At 43.1% G+C, this 17509-nt stretch overlaps 1 protein-coding gene across 4 annotated transcripts in view; it reads left to right on the top strand.

The window, feature by feature from the left end:
* ENOX1 (ecto-NOX disulfide-thiol exchanger 1) overlaps nt 1–17509 on the top strand; it is a 343215-nt gene that overhangs the window by 87059 nt on the left and 238647 nt on the right. For 3 of the 4 annotated variants that reach the window (XM_027557160.1, XM_027557161.1, XM_027557162.1), the window contains 2 exons: nt 277–420; nt 1428–1565. In XM_027557160.1, the coding sequence (XP_027412961.1) occupies nt 277–420; nt 1428–1565 (282 nt within the window). Of the gene's footprint in view, nt 1–276; nt 421–1427; nt 1566–17509 lie in introns of those variants that run through there. The other variant, XM_027557163.1, reaches the window with a different exon arrangement.

Below are 17509 nucleotides of genomic sequence, written 5' to 3'. Positions count from 1 at the left end.
GGGCCTGATAAGCTCCGTTTGTGAAGTCTGTTCAGCTGGAGGCCAGGTACTAGCCGCTCCACAGAGGGGCTGTTTATTCAGCCAGCCCTGCTCCAGGTGGTCGCCGGTTGACCCTCACGTCTCCCGGCCGCTGAAACTGAGACTCTACAAGGAGGCGACTTCGCTTCTGTGCGTGCCACTGCAAATTGCCATTGTTTGTTTGCTGTTGTTGTTTGGAGTAGACGACAGATTTGCCCCAGAAGTCTTTCTCACCCCACTGCTCTCCCCCTTTTGCAGAATCCGATGATGTCCGCGGGGACCCTGCACTCAGCCATCAAAGCGCTCCTGCCGCTCAGGATGCTCGTAATTCAGTCGTAGATGCAGGTGGCGTTGAGAGCATCACCCAGTGTTCCCAGCAGCTTCCTCAGATGATGGCTGCAGGTAAATGTCGGTGGCCAGCACAGGACACAAGGCGGGCATTTTGCATCATAGTGGAAAGGCTCCCCAGCCATGGAAACGTGTCGAAGCAGGAGCCTGGGCTCCTCAAACAAGCCAGGCCGTGGAACTAGTGAACGTCACAGTTAACTCAGACTGCGCTGGTGGGCTGGTGGTTAAGACTTTGCCTTCCAGTGTAGAGAGTGTGGTTTAGATCCCTCCATCAGGGAGCTTAGATCCCACATGCCTCCAGGCCAAAAAACCAAAGCATAAGACGGAAGCAAAAATTGTAACAAACTCAATAAAGACTTTAACCAAAGATAATTGAGAAAATAAATTTCTTTAAAACAAAAAAGAGCATCAAGTCCAGTTTGATATATTTTGCTGTCTTCTTTTTTAGCTCTGTGCTATTTGTTTTCAATATTATTTATTTTGTCTTAATAAAAGTCTGTGCTTGTAAGAAATATTTTGGGAGTCACTTCAGACAGGCACCTGCATTTCATGTACGAATGTTCATTATTTGTTAAGGATGGAATGTGTTATAAGGTAAGTCTTAATAAATTCAATCAGGACTGCTTTCAGTGCTCAACAACTGAATTTGGAGATTTGTATTAGATAGTTAGAGGGTGTGCCTGCTTCAGAATTATACTCACAAACAGACAAATTTATTTATTCTTACCCAATTGACTTGTTTTACCCAAAGAGTCCTCTTCACTGGGGAACTTAACTAATGTTTCCCTGGGAAAAGGAAGTGATTCTTCATTTTTTTTCCCCCTAGAGGTGCGTCCTTAATGGCACGCTGAGTATGATATAAACTGCATGTCATTAAGTTTCCTCCCAGAATGTGTTCCGTCATGTTGACGTCTGGAGAAAGTGTTGGTGTCAATTACAGTGCCGTATTTTTTTGTGATTTGGGAATGTGCTTAAAGGAAGCCTCACGTCTCCAGAAACGCAATTTGTTTTCAGACACCCTCGCCAGTGGAATCTAAGTCGGTTTGCTTTCCCACCCGCAGCGGCCGATGGTTTGGGGAGCATCGCAATAGACGCGACCCAGCTAAACATGTCGGTGACAGACCCCACCGCCTGGGCCACCGCCATGAATAACTTGGGCATGGTTCCCGTGGGGTTGCCTGGACAGCAGCTCGTGTCAGGTAAGCCCTCTCTGGGGTTGGAAGATGTCTGCAGCCGCGCCGGCAGGCTTGGGTGCTTGGCACCTCGTAATCTTTCCACACACAAATGTTGAGCCTGGCCTGGGATTTATGCCCAGGGCGTGTTTGGCAGGCCATGTGCCTGAGTGTCTTGTCCTCGTCACTTCGCTCTTCTGCCGAACAGCCGTTCCCAGAAAAAAACTCACATGCAGTATCTCTCACTGATGGCATTGCAACATGAATTTTGTATTTTAAAAAGGTAAATAGTAGAGCTAATATTTGCTTTCCAATTTGCAAAGCTCTTCCACGGATGTTACAGCATTTGATTCCAGTCTTCTCTTTGAGACAGGTAGGTCCTAATGGTGGTTGCGGCTAAGGTTCGTGTTCCCATGTTAAAAATAGGGGAAGAGGGGCCCGGAGTTTGGGTGGGTGGCTTTTCCAGCACTGAAATGGCAGGGCTTAGAAGCCCGAGTCAACTGACATTGTGTTCCATGGTTTCTTTCCATCATATTTTGGAATTGTCATAATAGTAATGCATTTGAGAGAGAAAATGTTTGGAGACGTCACAAAGTAGGAAGTCTTTGGAAAGAGTTCATCATTGAATTTAACAAGTTTGTTGCTGATTTTCCGTGTGCTCTGTAACAAATGCTTTGGGAAATAGAATAAATATATACCTATATAAGTGTCCTTGAGGATTCAGGGAGCATGTCTCCCCGAATTAAAAAACATAGTGATTAAAAACCAGCAAAAAAAAAAAAATAATGGGTAGAATCATGGGCTAAGAGGTGGTTCAGACTAGTACTATAGTAATTTCCAGAAGGATCAATGCCTGGGGTCTGAGGAAAGATGTCATCAGTGAGATGGGATTTGTGCTGCCTGGAAAGATGCTCAGGTCTCCTGTATCCACTTTACTCAACTTATTCACTCACTTAACACACGTTTTTTGAGGCACTGTCCTGGTGCAGAGGTGGTCCCTGCCTCTCTGCCTTTCCAGAATTTTCAGTGGAAAACTGACAGTTATTATGCCATGTCGCTAATGTGGTTTAGTCCTGAAGTTGTGTTCAACTGTTGCAACCACACGGACTGTAGCCCACCAGGCTCCTCTGTCCATGAGATTCTCCAGGCAAGAATACTGGAGTGGGTTGCCATTCCATTCTCCAGGGGATGTTCCTGACCCAGGGATCAAACCCAGGTCTCAGTCACTAAGTCGTGTCCAACTCTTTGCAACCCCGTAGACTGCAGCACACCAGGCTTCCCTGTCCTTCACTGTCTCCCGGAGTTTATTCAAACTCATGTCCATCGAGTTGGTGATGCCATCCAACCATCTCATACTCTGTCATCCCCTTCTCCTCCTGCCTTCAATGTTTCCCAGCATCAGGGTCTTTTCCAATGAGTCAGTTCTTCACATCAGGTGATCAAAATATTGGAACTTCAGCTTCAGTTATCAGTCCTTCCAATGAATATTCAGGACTGATTTCCTTTAGAATTGACTAATTCGAGCTCCGTACTCTCCTGGGGACTCTCGACTATTTTCTAGCACCACAGTTCAAAAGCATCAATTCTTTAACACTCAACCTTCTTTATGGTTCAACTCAAATCCATGCATGACTACTGGAAAAACCATAGCTTTGACTAGATGGACTTTTGTCAGCAAAGTAATGTCTCTGCTTTTTAATATGCCATCAAGGTTTCTTGTAGCTTTTCTTCCAAGGAGCAAGCATCTTTTAATTTTATGTCTGCAGTCATCATCTGCAGTGATTTTGGAGCCCAAGAAAATAAATTCTGTCACTGTTTCCATTTTTTCCCCATCTATTTGCCATGAAGTTATGGGACTGGATGGTATGATCTTAGTTTTTTGAATGTTGTTTTAAGCCATGTTTTTCCCTCTCCTCTTTCACCCTCATCAAGAGGCTCTTTAGTTCCTCTTCACTTTCTGACAGTAGAGTGATATCATCTGCATATCTGAGGTATTAATATTTCTCCCTGAAATCTTGACTCCAGCTTGTGATTCCTCCAGCCCAGCATTTCACATGATATACTCTGCATAGAAGTTAAATAAGCAGGGTGACAATACACAGCCTTGATGTACTCCTTTCCCAATTTTGAGCCAGTCTGTTGTTCCATGTCCGGTTCTAACTGTTGCTCGTTGCCCTGCATGCAAGTTTCTCAGGGAGACAGATAAAGTGGTCTGGTATTCCCATCTCTTGAAGAATTTTCCGCAGTTTGTTATGATCCACACAGTCAAAGGCTTTAACATTGTCAATGAAGTAGAAGTAGATGTTTTTCTGGAATCTCTTGCTTTTTCTGTGATCCAGCAGATGTTGCCAGTTTGATCTCTGGTTCCTCTGCCTTTTCGAAATCCAGTTTGTGTATCTTGGTTCATGTACTGCTGAAGCCTAGCTTGAAGGATGTTGAGCATTACCTTGCCAGCATGTGAAATGAGTATAGTTGTGCAGTAGATTCGGCATTCTTTGGCATTGCCCTTCTTTGGGATTGGAATTACACTATGGTCATTCTTATATGTCAGAAGAACAACTCACTTTTGCACATCAAGTTGTATTAGAGTTGACAGGATACATTAAGTATAAACCTATTGCCTTTGGAGAGTTACTAAGTTGCACACCCATATATGTGTGGACTTTGAGCTGAGTTGAGCAAGCATTTGATTTTTTGTTGTTTTTGTTTTGTCAATAGGGCAGTACATGTAAGGGTCTAAACTAGCTGTAGTGAGTTATACGTACTGCGTGTGGCAGTGTGTACACGAATACAAGCGTGTATGTAATGCCCTTTCTTCTATAACACAACAAAGGAGAAGAGAGGACAGGAAGCAAAGGAAGGTGGGAGACAGGAAAAGGAAAGTCAGACATTAATATTACAAAACATTATGCTTAGGCTATTTATAAAATTCCCCAAAATGTTGTAAAATAAATGCAGTAGAGGCTTAGTCTGCTATGGGATGTGTGTGTATGCACATAAATGACATTTTCTATCATTTGAACATGTGTTTATCCAGACCCCTTTTCCCTAAAGCTAATCTAGACAAATACTTCCTCCTAATAACTTGAGAGTACAGATTTATATGTTTCTGTCCCAAATTTTCCCAGCTGTCTAATTGAAATATTCATACAGCAGAAATCACTTTACTCTTGTCTCCACCTCCACTCCTCTCAGAAAGTATTGTATGACTTCCAGGGTAAGCCACAACCTCAATAATTCATTATTTTTTTCTTATGATTTTGAGTCTTCTGACATTTTAACCATGACCGATTTATGATTTTCCCAGCAACTTACCATGAAAAGAATTACAGCCCTACTCGTTGTAGAAGATTTACCGTATCTGCCCTGAATTACATTCTCCATCTCCTATATTAGCCAAAGTGCTTAAGCTGCGTCTGAGCCTTTCGGGGTCTTGTGGAGCATCCTGCGTCATCCCTCCCCACCCATCAGGGGAACTGCACTTGGCTTTGTTCTCGTGGCGGCCTGCAGACTTCCTTTGTCGAGACTCTCTCAGGATAAAGTTCTGTTGTGCTTGGTTACTGTGTATATGTTGTCTTCCAGTCTTTTCTCTATGAAGTATGTGAGTACTATTAAATATAGAAATCTCTATTACGTATTTTTATTAACACCTTATCCTAAATTTTTTTTTCCATTTTATAGTTTTATATTAAAATTTTAGAATGGTTCTTTGAATAAATCTTCACCAGTTTTTCTGTATTTGCACTTAAGCTGTTTCCTTTTTTTTTTTTTAATTTTATTTTACTCTTCCTAGCCAAGTTTCTGGAGAACTTAATCTCTTTGAGTTTAAGTATTTTACCTTTTCTTTAAAATGATAATTGTATCTATTTCATGAGACAGTTGTAAGATTGAAATATGATAACTTATGACATACACTAACTGCATAGTACCTACACATAGTAAGCATGCATTAAACATTAACTCTTGCTCCTCCCTTTCTTCCTGGTGATGTTTTTTAACGATATTATGGTGAACCTTTTTTATGCATAGAAGTTTTTGGCAATTAGAATTATTTCCCTTGGATTGACTCCTACATGTAGAATTAGTCGGTCAAAAGAAATGAACATTTTAAAGTTTCTTGTTAAATACTGGACAATTAATTTCCAAAATATAAATGCATATTTAATATTTACTGACTTGATATGCAAAGGTGGCATCCTGTTCTTTTGCCTTAAATTATTTTATAACTACTCTTTTTAAATTGTGGCATTTTCCTTCATTTATTTTTTCACTCATATTTCCTCTTTTGTAAATAGATTACTTTCATGCTATATCCACTTATCACATAGGATTCGGGCTGACTTTTTTATTGGCTTGTATTTGGTCATTGCTTTTAAGCATTTTAAGGGGCTTCCCAGGTGGCGCAGTTGGTCAGGAATCTGCCTGCCAGTGCAGGAGACATAAGAGGTGTGGGTTAGATCCCTGGGTTGGGAAGATCCCCCGGAGGAGGAAATGGCAACCCACCCCAGCATTCTTACCTGGAAAATTATTTTAATCTTGCAGTTCATATTCTCTAAAAATATTTATCTAGTCTGTTTTTCACCTCTTTAATATTATTTCTTTTTTAAAAAAAGAAGGTTTACCATTTCCTTTATGAGTCCTTTTTGAGTATTCCATTTCTAAATGCAGAAAGGTTTTGCCCACTCTCTACAGTTGATACATAGTCCTAATTGTCCATGCCTCCATGGATATACTTTCTTCTTTTATCGGAAGTTCACTTGTGCACGTTTAATCTATTTCTAAAGTATCTGTTCTGTACTACCAACCTCTCTTTTTTCCCACCTCCACATCATTTCAGTTCTTACAGCTCTGTTGTATATTCACATGAAGTACCTAATGGGTGGTGCTGTTTCTTCCCCCCATAATCATAGAGCTGAAGAATGTTGCCCCTCGCCCAGTTTTCATGCTAGCACCTGTCTGAGGCAACTTTTAACGTACCCTTCCTTCCAAGAAATCTCCTCTAAATTGTCTCTGACAGGATGACAGAGAGGTTAGATTTTATGAGCACTTGGCCTTCTCCCAAAGTTTCTGGTATTTCTAAATGACCAACTACTCTTTCCTTGCTTATTCAAATCAAATTGACACTGAATCCCATTCCTTACTACTTTTTCCCTGTTTATTGGGAAATATGAATTATCAACAAAGCAGGACACACATTTTTCATATCCTCTGATTTTATCAAAAGGATTTCCCAGGAAATCAGATGCATTTATGGTTGCTGTATCATGCCATTCTGATGGGTCATTGTGAGCTCCCACGATTATACCTCTTTAATGTTCCTCCCCTTTCATCATCACCACAGTCCCCTTCCCACTTTCATGAACTTCCTCATCTACCTTCTTTATATGTCGTGCTACTCAAGATCATTTCATCGAATTTGCTCATTTTATCCCAAATGAACCATTCTACTGGTAAGTGCTTGCATGCTCAGTCACTTCAGTCATGTCCAGCTCTGTGCGACCCCATGGACTATAGGTCACCCAGCTCCTCTGTCCATGGAGTTCTCCAGGCAAGAAGACTGGAGTGTGTTGCCATCCCCTCCTCCAGGGGATCTTCCTGACCCAGGGATCAAACCTGCGTCTCGTATGTCTCCTGCATTGGCTGGCGGGTTCTTTACCACTAGCACCGCCTGTACTCCGGCCCTAAATCCCACACTCAAAGTCTTGGTTTATCATGAGATAATATTTGCCTCCTTATAGTATTGGACACTTATTTTATTCCACATATTTTTAGTTTTGAGGAATTTTCAAATTTTTGTTATTGTTGATTTGTTTCTATCATCCATACCTTGTGCCTTAGTATAGATCCAGATTTTCTAAACTGGCCTGATGGAACATCAGTGTCTTACAGTTGTTAGGTGGGGTGGATGTCGTGTAAGTATTTATGTGGCCTAATAACCATGGTAGATTCTGGGTTTAACATAGTTCAGTTCAGTTGCTCAGTCGTGTCTGACTGTTTGTGACCCCACGGATTATGGTCTTCCAGGTCTCCTGTCCTCCACCATCTCCCAGAGCTTGCTCAAACTCATGTGCATTGAGTCGGTGATGCCATCCAGCCGTCTCACCCTTCTCCACTGATCTCGAGATAGGGCACCTACTGACCTGGGGAGTTCATCTTTCAGTGTCCTATCTTTTTGCCTTTCCATACTGTTCATGGGGTTCTCAAGGCAAGAATACTGAAGTGGTTTGCCATTCCCTTCTCCAGTGGATGTTTTGTCAGAACTGTCCACCATGACCCATCCGTCCTGGGTGGCCCCACACGGCATGGCTCATAGTTTCATTGAGTTAGACGAGGCTGTGATGATTGCTTTCTCTGTGGGTTTCCTCAGAGCCTTGACTCTGCTAATGTGCAGTTTGAAAGAGTAGTGGCGTGTATCTTGGATTCCCCAAACATAACTTAGCCTTTAATAAATATCTGTTAACATCTCACGAGACATTAGAATACTGCCATCAAACCAGATTTTCCCTCCAGCTATGGAGATCCCAGGCCACGGCCATCCATCCATCTTTTGTTGCCCTCTCTGGTATGCTCCCTGTGATCTGGTTTACAGTTGTGTGTGTGTGTGTGTGTGTGTGTGTGTGTTTACTGAGCAGTGTCACTTCCTAATCTCAGGTTTCAAAATAATCCTCATGTGGTCTGGTGTTGCCTGTGATACACAGTGTCACTTCCCAGGAGCGCCCCCATCTCTGGTGTCATTGATTGAAACTGAGAATATCAAATCCCAAGCTTCACACCATCTGTGCAACCAGCTTCCCCCTTCTCTGTATATCCTGGCTTCTCCTCCAGAGTCATAGCCATCAACTGAAAGGGTTGGAAAGCAGCAGCTGAGTTGACCAGGTGTTAAGTTGCCTGCCCAGGCCCGCCTGGGAGCTGGTAATATTTCCTGGATGTTCTCTGGACATGAGTTTATACCTTGCTTTGCTCTAAACTTTTTGAAGTTTTCTTGCCTAACATCAGCAATCTCTCCTTAGCTGTTATTGACTTGTTGTGTGTTAGTCGCACAGTCGTGTCTGACTCTTTGCAACCCCATGGACTGTAGCCCTCCAGGCTCCTCTGTCCATGGAATTCTCCAGGCAAGAACACGGGAGTGGGTAGCCATTCCCTTCTCCAGGGGATCTTCCCAACACAGGGATCGAACCCAGGTCTCCCGCATTGGCAGGTAGTTTCTTCATCATCCGAGCCTCCAGGGAAGCCCTGTTATTGACTTAAAGTGGACATATATCTCTTACCTCAGGTTTCTTAGTGTGACATTTGTTGTGTTTCAAATACGTGTTCAGAAAAGGCGTCACAACTCCCCATTAGCTGTGGAAGTGCCACCTGCCTTATCGTGGCTTAAATCTCACAGGTATCGGAGTTCGTCCTCGGTTCCTACCTTGCAGTTCCTTCTGAAGCTCTGAGTTCACTCTCCGCATCCCTGTTCCCTGCCACTCTGAGAAGAGCTTAGCTTCACAGCTCATGGGGACATGAGCTGTCCTCTTCCTCTCTCACTCATGGATGCCTGCACTCATTTTAATTCCACTCTGCTTCCTCTGAATATTTTTTGTCTAGCTTCCTTGTTGGGTTGTTTAATCCTCCCAGGAACACCTTTATCCTCTTCAATATGCCCAGATATGAAGAGGCATTTGTTAAATCCTTTCATCTCCTGAAGCATCTCTCTTTTAACTTGGATTTATCAAGCCAGATGTGGTGATGAATACTGGGATTACAATACATAGACCTCACTCTCCTATATGAGAGCCTAGTGGGAGAAATAGAGAGGCGGGGATAAACAAATACAAATCAGCATGATGAGTAGCAATGACACTAACAAATAAAGGACGCTATAGGATATGGCTGAAGAGTGGTAAGCTGGGGAGTCCTATGATTAGAGCTCTAGTTTTTTACTTGTTTTTGTGTAGGTGTGTTTGTGGGGTTATTTTGTCATTTTTATTGGTGTATGCTGGATTTACAATACTGTACGCTTTTCAGGTGTATAGGAAAGTGAATCAGTTTTACAACCACATACATCCACTCTTTTTTAGGTTCTTTTCCCATGTAGACCACTACAGAGTATTAAGCAGAGCTCCCTGTACTACACTGCTGCTGCTGCTGCTGAGTCGCTTCAGTCGTGTCCGACTCTGTGCGACCCCATAGACGGCAGCCCACCAGGCTCCCGTCCCTGGGATTCTCCAGGCAAGAACACTGGAGTGGGTTGCCATGTCCTTCTCCAATGCATGAGAGTGAAAAGTAAAAGTGAAGTTGCTCAGTCGTGTCTGACTCCTAGCAACCCCATGGACTGCAGCCTACCAGGCTCCTCCATCCATGGGATTTTCCAGGCAAGAGTACTGGAGTGGAGTGCCATTGCCTTCTCCGCTGTGCTATGCAGTAGGTCCTTATTAGTTATCTGTTTTATAAATGGTAGTGTGTATATGTCAATGCCAATCTCTCAATTTATCCCTCCCCTAGAGATTGTCATACTAAGTGAAGTAAGTCAGACAGACAAAGATAAGTTTCATGTGATATCACTTACATGTGGAATGTAGATCTGTAGTTCCAGAGAGCACTTGTGTTAAGTCCTGCAGAGAACTGATGGGAGTGGGGAAAGGCTGGTGGCAAAGAAATCTGGTGAGAGGGTGTAGTGGTTACCCAGCCATGAGATAATAATGGCAATTATTGTCACAGTGGGGAGAGAAGTGAAGGGAACATTTAATTAAAGAAAAAAAAAAGAAGGAATTGATAACTGAGTCCATGTGAAATGCACGGAAAGTGAATAATCAACAGTAAACCCATTAATCCTGGGCTTCTGGCTTTGGAAATTGTGTAAGTGCTGCGGTCATTGACTGAGAACAGGGAAGGGAGAAGGGGGCTGGGGAGAAGAGGGTGTGTTCCTTTTTGGATGTGTGGAATACGAAGAGGCTGTTGAAGGAAGCACGTGGTGATCAGTCACATGTAAGGGTCTCGCGCTCATGAGAGAAGCAGGGGTGGAGACGTTGCTTTGGTGCGCATGGACGGCCGCTGACTCCTGTCTCTGCTAGTCACGTTTTTGCTCTGAAATTAACATAGGCCCTCAGCTACTCATGCAGGGATCAGCCTAGGCTCCAATTGCATCTCCAGATAACTCCTTCATCTTCTCTTTTCTTTGACCCGCTTGATTTCTATTGTTGCTGGATTCCAAGGTCTGAAATAAGAGAAGTCATCAGAGACTTTAAAAATGTAACGTGGAGATCTATAACCAAAGCTTTCTCACCAGCTCACAGAGATACTCAGACTATCTGATGGTAAACTATTCCACACACTTGTTTTTAAATGAAAGTTATACTCCACCCAGCAAACGTCCTTTTTTCTTAGTCCCTCTCGATACTAATGATGGCACTGGCATGATTAAGGGATGCGGATAGCCTGGGGGCTTAGTGGTTGGACTCTCCAGAAGATGATGTTCAGTCCTCTTTTGTTTTCATTTCCCATCGTGTTGGAAGACTTCTCATTATCAAGTGCCAGAAAATAAGTAGGCCCTCGAATTAACGTTTCACAATTTATATACCTGATTTCATGTCTCCCTGACAGTTCTGTTATACTTTCCACGGTTATTTACCCTTTTTTTTCTCAGGACAGCAGGGCGGTACATTGGTGTATTCATTCATTCACCGCACCATCACTGAAGGTTCATAATGCACTGTGTATTTTACAAGACACTAGAGAAACAGCAGTTTACACGACAGACAGGTGATGCTCCTATGGAGAGACACATTTCTAAAGAAGCAGATGTTTTCCAAATAGCTGTGCAGGTGATCATATAATTACAATCGTGGGCTGTTACCAAAGAGAGCTGGAAGCCTGACTCGCCTCGGAGCAATTGGAGGGTGTTCAGATAAGGTCCCCTTGAAGAAGTTATATTCATGCCAAGACCCCAAGGATAGATTAAAATTATTCCAGTAGCAGGAGGGAAGAACAGGAAGAAAAGGCGAGTTTGGGAAGATGAGAAAATTCTAAAAACAGAAAAAGCCCCGTGGAAAGGCCTGAGGTGGTAAGAACCTGGCTCTTGAAAGGAAATGAAAGGTGTGTATGGTTGGGCAGGAGAAGGAAATTGGCATGGGGTGGGTTGTCAGGCTGGTCCTTAACGTGTGTCTGGAGAGGTTGGCTGGGCCAGATCGTGCCTGCCAAAGTGAGGAGTACAGATGTTATTTGAAGTGCAAGTTATTGAAGGATTTCAAGCAGGGAAGCAACCTCTGACTCATGTTTAAAAGAGGGGGGTGGAAATCACCCAAGTTGTTTTGTAGGGACTGCACTGAAGGGTGGTAGAAGGCATCTGGCCCCACATCCGGAGGCTTATGGGAATCCCTAAAGAGATGAATGGTAGACTGGAGCACTGTGCACCCGCTGTGTGTCAGGCATTGCCACAGGCGCTGCAAATTCACACGCACTCCTGGAGCTGGTGTTCTAGTGCTTTGTTAGCGATGTGTGTGAGTCTACAGTATTTCTAGAGGGAAGAGAACCTGCGGAAAGTTTTTTCAGAAGCTGTTTGCTCCTTCCTGTACGAGGTACCGTGTACAGTAACTGATGTCACTCCAGACAAATCAAGGCTTGTCCTCCAATAACTCCCCACCAGTGACAATGGCCCATGTCCTCGTTGGCTAGAGATGCTGTAAAATGGAAGCCCTTTCCAAGTGCTTGTGTAACACGATAGGTATTTGAAATACTGTCATTTTTTTTTCCTCTTTCATGGAATGAAGCACATAATTATTACTTGCTGTGTAAAATTACTTCTTTGTAGACTGACTTCTTTTTTTTTTTTTTCAGTGTTACAGCTCCATTTTATTTATAAGATAGCAGGAGAATCCAAGACTCGAAGAGAAGAGAGTGGAGGAGTGCGTGGGGAGGGAGAAAGAGAGAGAGACCGCACGCATGCACACGGGAGAGAGAGTCCGAGAGCGAGAGGGCAAGAGCAAGAGCCAGAGCAAGAGAGAGAGAGAGAGAGAGCGAGAGAGAGAGAGAGAGAGCGCGTGCCCGCACGCACGTGGGAGAGAGAGTTTGTGAGAAAGCGCTTTGGCTCCTCCTTTTATATGTTTTTCCCTCCACCTGGGCCTGCCCTATGCAAATTGGGCTTACCAGGAGTGCTGTTTGTTCTGTTTGTTCTGCCTGAAGTCTTCACTCTGGTCCTCGGACCTTCCTTGTCTTTTAGCCACTGCCATTTTGGACTCCTTTTCCCTATTCTACCTACCTAACATTCCCCCCTCAAGAGATGGGAGGCCCAATTCTTTGGGAATAGGGGCGTCGAGGTCTTTCTGGCTACTTCCTGCTGAACTAGGACGGCAAGGGGTATTGGGCCTCCCCCTTTTGCTAGTCTCAATCCTCAGAGTCGTTATAGCGGTGTCCAAGGGTGTGTGATATTTTCCGTGGTCAGCTGTAGTTTTATATCTTTGTTGAACTGGCATTGCATGTTGTAGCTGGTTGACCTCCTTTCGAAGAGTTGGGTTGCTTTTCTGGGTGCCTGGTATCCTCTGCCGGCATTCAGAAGTTGTTTTGTAGAGTTTACTTGACGTTTAAATGCTCTTTTGATGAATTTGTGGGGGAGAAAGTGTTCTCCCCGTCCTACTCCTCCGCCATCTTGGCTCCTCCCCCTAGACTGACTTCTTTTGAATTCAGTTCAGTCACTTAGTCGTGTCCGACTCTTTGCGACCCCATGAATCACAGCACGCCGGGCCTCCCTGTTCATCACCAACTCCCAGAGTTCACCCAAACTCATGTCCATCGAGTCGGTGATGCTATCCAGCCATCTCATCCTCTGTCGTCCCCTTCTCCTCCTGTCCCCAACCACCCCCCCCACCCCCCAGCATCAGGGTCTTTTCCAATGAGTCAACTCTTCACATGAGATGGCCAAAGTGCTGGAGTTTCAGCTTTAGCATCATTCCTTCCAAAGAAATCCCAGGGCTGATCTCCTTTAGAATGGACTGGTTGGATCTCCTTGCAGTCCAAGGGACTCTCAAGAGTCTTCTCCAACACCACACTTCAAAAGCATCACTTTTTCGTCACTCAGCTTTCTTCACAGTCCAATTCTCACATCCATACACGACCACTGGAAAAACCATAACCTTGACTAGATGGACCTTTGTTGGCAAAGTAATGTCTCTGCTTTTGAATATGCTATCTAGGTTGGTCATAACTTTCCTTCCAAGGAGTAAGCGTCTTTTAATTTCATGGCTGCTATCACCATCTGCAGTGATTTTGGAGCCCCCCAAAATAAAGTCTGACACTGTTTCCACTGTTTCCCCATCTATTTCCCATGAAATGATGGGACCAGATGCCATGATCTTCGTTTTCTGAATGTTGAGCTTTAAGCCAACTTTTTCACTCTCCTCTTTCACTTTCATCAAGAGGCTTTTTAGTTCCTCTTCACTTTCTTTTGAATTATCAATGTGTAATTTTTTTCTTCTTGTATACGCCCTAACAATTAAAAAAAAAATTTTTTTTTAAGCTGGTGTCCATCTCTTGATTAGCTTAGTCTTTGATCTGTCATACCCGGGTATATGCATTATTCAACTAGCCTTTTGAATTAGGCAAGTCACTTTCTTACTCACTAGGCTAAAACTAGAGAAAATACAGTCATAGAATTGTATGTATATTTCTGTATGGATGGATATATTTAAGTATACACATGTTGCATAGAAATATATCATGCATGTACACATGCGTACAGGCTTCCCAAGTGACTCAGTGGTAGAGAATCCACCTGTCATGAAGGAGACGTGGGTTCCATCCCTCGGTTGGAAAGATCCCCTGAAGAAGGAAATGGCAACCCACTCCAGCATTCTTGCCTTGAGAATCCCATGGACAGAGGAGCCTGGTGGGCTACAGACCATGGGGTTATAAAGAGTGGACACAACTTAAAACTAAACAGCAACGGCACAAGCATATACATCACAGACACACACATCCCCTAGTTTTCTTGGTTTCCTTTTCTTCCCCTGGGATGGAGAAGCTTTGATATTTTTGACAGCAACATGAACTGAAGGGAAATATTTGCATTTCATAATGGAAAATTGTATCCTGGCCTCATAGTAGACATTAATGCATCTGGGAACAGAAAGAAAAAAACCAAACAGTTAAATTCCTGTATTAAAATCAGCTTGTGCATTTCTATCCCATATGTGCACACGCACAGATGCATGTTACTGTATATTAGGTTTTTGTTTTGAATTAATTTCAGAGCTTTTTACTTGTAAAAATGGAATAATTGTATGTATTTTTCTGTATCTCATTTCTTTTTATTTTCTCTTATTTCATAGCCTGATCATTTTCTGTGTTAGATGTTGTGTTTTTGAGTTGTAGTTGAGTTATGCCTTTTATAATTAGACTATCATTTATTGAACAGATTGCTGGACTGTACACTTACACAAGCAAGAACCGTGTCTAATTCAGCTTTCTATTTCTTCATCATCAAACACAGAGCTGAGTGCTCAATAACTACATAGATGAAAGAATGTATGATTTGACTTTTTATATAATTAGTTATATAAAATGTATTAATTTTGGAAAAGTCACTTTTGTACCTGATACTCGGAATAGTATAGCTTTTATGTCGTTAATCGAGGTTAGCAATAGCCGTCATCCTCCTTATTTGATGTCTGTGAGATTATTTCCTTTTTCTTTTTATCCTTTTTTTTTCTTTTTCCTTTTTCTTTTGTATCTTTCCCATCTCTTTTTCTTATGCTTAGGCTTTCATTTACCTTCTAGAACATACGGAGTCTATTTACAATAGCTGTTTTTGTGTGGTGCTCAGATGCTCAGTCATGTCTGACTTTCTGCAATTCCATGAACTGTAGCTCTCCAGGCTCCTCTGTCCATGGTATTTCCCAGGCAGGAATTCTGGTGTGAGTTGCCATTTCCTTCTCTAGGGGATCTTCCCAAACCAGAGATTGAACCATGTCTCATGTCTCCTGCATTGGCAGGCAGATTCTTTACCACTGAGCCACCCAGGAAGCCTTCATCGACCAATTCTGTTATATGTGATGTCTCGAAGTGTCCTTCTTTAGGTTAGTTTTTCTCCCCTTGTTGGGCTATATTTTTCTATTGCTTTGTGTGCCTAGTAATTCTTTGATGGATGCCGGACATTGTGAATTTTACATTATTAGGTGGTAGAATTTTTTTTGTTTTCCTTTCAATATTTTAAAAACAGTTTACTTCATTCTAAGACTTTGTTTGAATCTTGGGTAATTGGGTCTCGAGCAGCCTTTGGCCTGGAGATAATTTTATCCTCCTTCTGAATCAGTACCCTGCTGGACCTTTACTCAAGTACATTGCAGGGTTTCCCCTGTCTGGCTATTGGAAATCTGATCTGTTCCCAGAGCTTTGAGAGCTTCAGAAATGGTTCCACCTACTTCTCCTCTCCCATGGTTTTTGCCTCAGCCTTAGTACTTCCCTCACATGCCTGATCAAAACTCATCCAGAGTCTTGAGGGGAGCCATCCAAAGGTCTCCAGAGCGCCCTCTCTCTGATTAGCTCCTTCCTCCCCAGTGCTCAGCCCTGTAATTTCCAGCTATCGACTTCACTTTCATTTTCACTTTCATGCATTGGAGAAGGAAATGGCAACCCACTCCAGTGTTCTTGCCTGGAGAATCCCAGGGACGGGGGAGCCTGGTGGGCTGCCGTCTATGGGGTTGCACAGAGTCGGACACGACTGAAGTGACTTAGCAGCAGCAGCGGCAGCCTCCTCAGACACTGAACTCAGGTACCCCCTTAGGCTCTGAGTTTCTCTTCCCTGAGGTAAATCCCTGAAACCTCCTAGACAGCAGACTGGGGCGATCAATATTTTTCACTTTATCTGTCTCCGTTCTCTCAGTAATCACTGTCTTCTACTTCCCATTGTCCAGTGACTGAAAACTGTCATTCATGTGTTTTGTCTTTTTTGAACACTTATTTTTATTTATTTACTTGTCTCTGCTGGATCTTAGCTGCAGCATGTGGGATCTCATCACCCCACCACGGATTGAACCTGGGCCCCCTGCTTTGGGAGCGAGGAGTCTTAGCCACTGGACTGCCAGGAAAGTCTCTCACCTTTCAGTTGCTTGAGGCAGAAGGTTTGATTCTATCCCTGTTGCTTCCTCATGACTAGAAACAGAAGTTTTCAAGTCTTTTTAAAAAAGTGTGCCTGTGTGCTTTCTCGAAAGACATACTCAGGATAAATCTGAGGCTATGGTATGAATGACTTTACTAGGAACATTGAAAAGAATAGTAACATGCCCACCAATTATTGAGCACCTGCTGCTGCTAAGTTGCTTCAGTCATGTCCGACTCTGTGCGACCCCATAGATGGCAGCCCACCAGGCTCCCCCGTCCCTGGGATTCTCCAGGCAAGAACACTGGAGTGGGTTGCCATTTCCTTCTCCAATGCATGAAAGTGAAAAGTGAAAGTGAAGTCACTCAGTTGTGTCCGACTCCTAGCGACCCCATGGACTGCAGCCTACCAGGCTCCTCCATCCATGGGATTTTCCAGGCAAGAGTACTGGAGTAGGGTGCCATTGCCTTCTCCAATTGAACACCTAATGCATACCAAATACTCTAAATACTTTCAATTACTTTTCTGCTAGCTAAATATTATTTACTTGGTATTAGAGACAAGGGAACTGAGCCTGGTTGATGTTTGTTAACTTACTCAGAAGGAGGCAGTGCTGGAATTGAAATCCAGTTCTGGCTGCCTAAACTATTTCTATTCTATCGGGAACTGGGAAGGAATGATTCAAGCAAAATCTTCTACATTTTTACCTCAAGCTAGCCCTATCTTTACACTTTTATTTTTTAAGATAAATATCTTAGGTGGAAATATATCTTGGAGATTGGGGAGAAGTGATGATTGTAGAGATTTATTTTTGTATTGCATTGAAGTTTAAAAGATTTCAGTTATTTAATTTTTATGCATATCATTGTGCTTGAAATCTGGAGATTTCTATTAAACCTTA

This window comes from Bos indicus x Bos taurus, chromosome 12 (genome assembly GCF_003369695.1).
Source record: "Bos indicus x Bos taurus breed Angus x Brahman F1 hybrid chromosome 12, Bos_hybrid_MaternalHap_v2.0, whole genome shotgun sequence".
In the NCBI taxonomy this organism is placed as follows: Eukaryota; Metazoa; Chordata; class Mammalia; order Artiodactyla; family Bovidae; genus Bos; species Bos indicus x Bos taurus.
The sequence above is the reverse complement of the archived record's forward strand: the minus strand, read 5'-3'. Positions and strand labels throughout refer to the sequence as shown.